Source organism: Haliaeetus leucocephalus, unplaced genomic scaffold, assembly GCF_000737465.1.
Source record: "Haliaeetus leucocephalus isolate CR32 unplaced genomic scaffold, Haliaeetus_leucocephalus-4.0 Scaffold240, whole genome shotgun sequence".
NCBI classification, from domain to species: Eukaryota; Metazoa; Chordata; class Aves; order Accipitriformes; family Accipitridae; genus Haliaeetus; species Haliaeetus leucocephalus.
In genome coordinates, this window is record NW_010972676.1 from 12,380,747 (window position 1) to 12,381,239 (window position 493).

Sequence of the window (493 nt, forward strand, 5' to 3'; positions counted from 1 at the left end):
TGCCGTGGCCGAGGTCTGGTAGAGCAGCAGGGCCATGGCCTTCGCCTTCTCGGGCTTGGAGACCAGCACGGCGTGGCAGCGCAGCATCACCGCCTTGTGCTTCAGCTCGTGGCGGTAGATCCAGGCGAAGACGCGCGGCAGGCGCGGGTCGGCCACGCAGTAGGTGACCCGGTGCAGCAGGTAGAGGTGGCCGGGCCGGCGCAGCCCCTTGTCCTCGGCGTGGGCCATGCGGATGCCCTGCGCGCTGATGGTCAGCTTCATCTTGGTGCCCTGCCGGCCCGCCTCGCTCTTGCTCCAGATCTTGCAGACGGCCAGGTCGGTGCAGCCCTCGCCCTTGGACTGGATGGTGGTGGCGTTGCCCAGGTAGAGCACGGTGTACGTGGGGTCCTCGCTGGTCACGCGGAATTTCCGCCGCTTGGAGCGGAACATGCTGCCCACGCGGTGCAGGGCGCTCTCGGGGCAGGCGCGGGCCAGCGAGGTGAGCGCCGAGTAG

The 493-nt window shown here is 69.4% G+C and overlaps 1 protein-coding gene across 1 annotated transcript in view; it reads right to left on the reverse strand.

Annotated features, from left to right (window-relative positions):
* Positions 1–492, reverse strand: part of FAM43A (family with sequence similarity 43, member A) — a gene marked incomplete at its 5' end in the record, with an annotated part of 56,124 nt that extends 55,632 nt beyond the window's left edge. Inside the window, one exon of the mRNA XM_010568440.1 lies at positions 4–492. Within this exon, the coding sequence (XP_010566742.1) occupies positions 4–492 (489 nt within the window). The remainder of the gene's footprint in view (positions 1–3) is intronic.
* Between the last annotated feature and the right edge of the window lies 1 nt (position 493).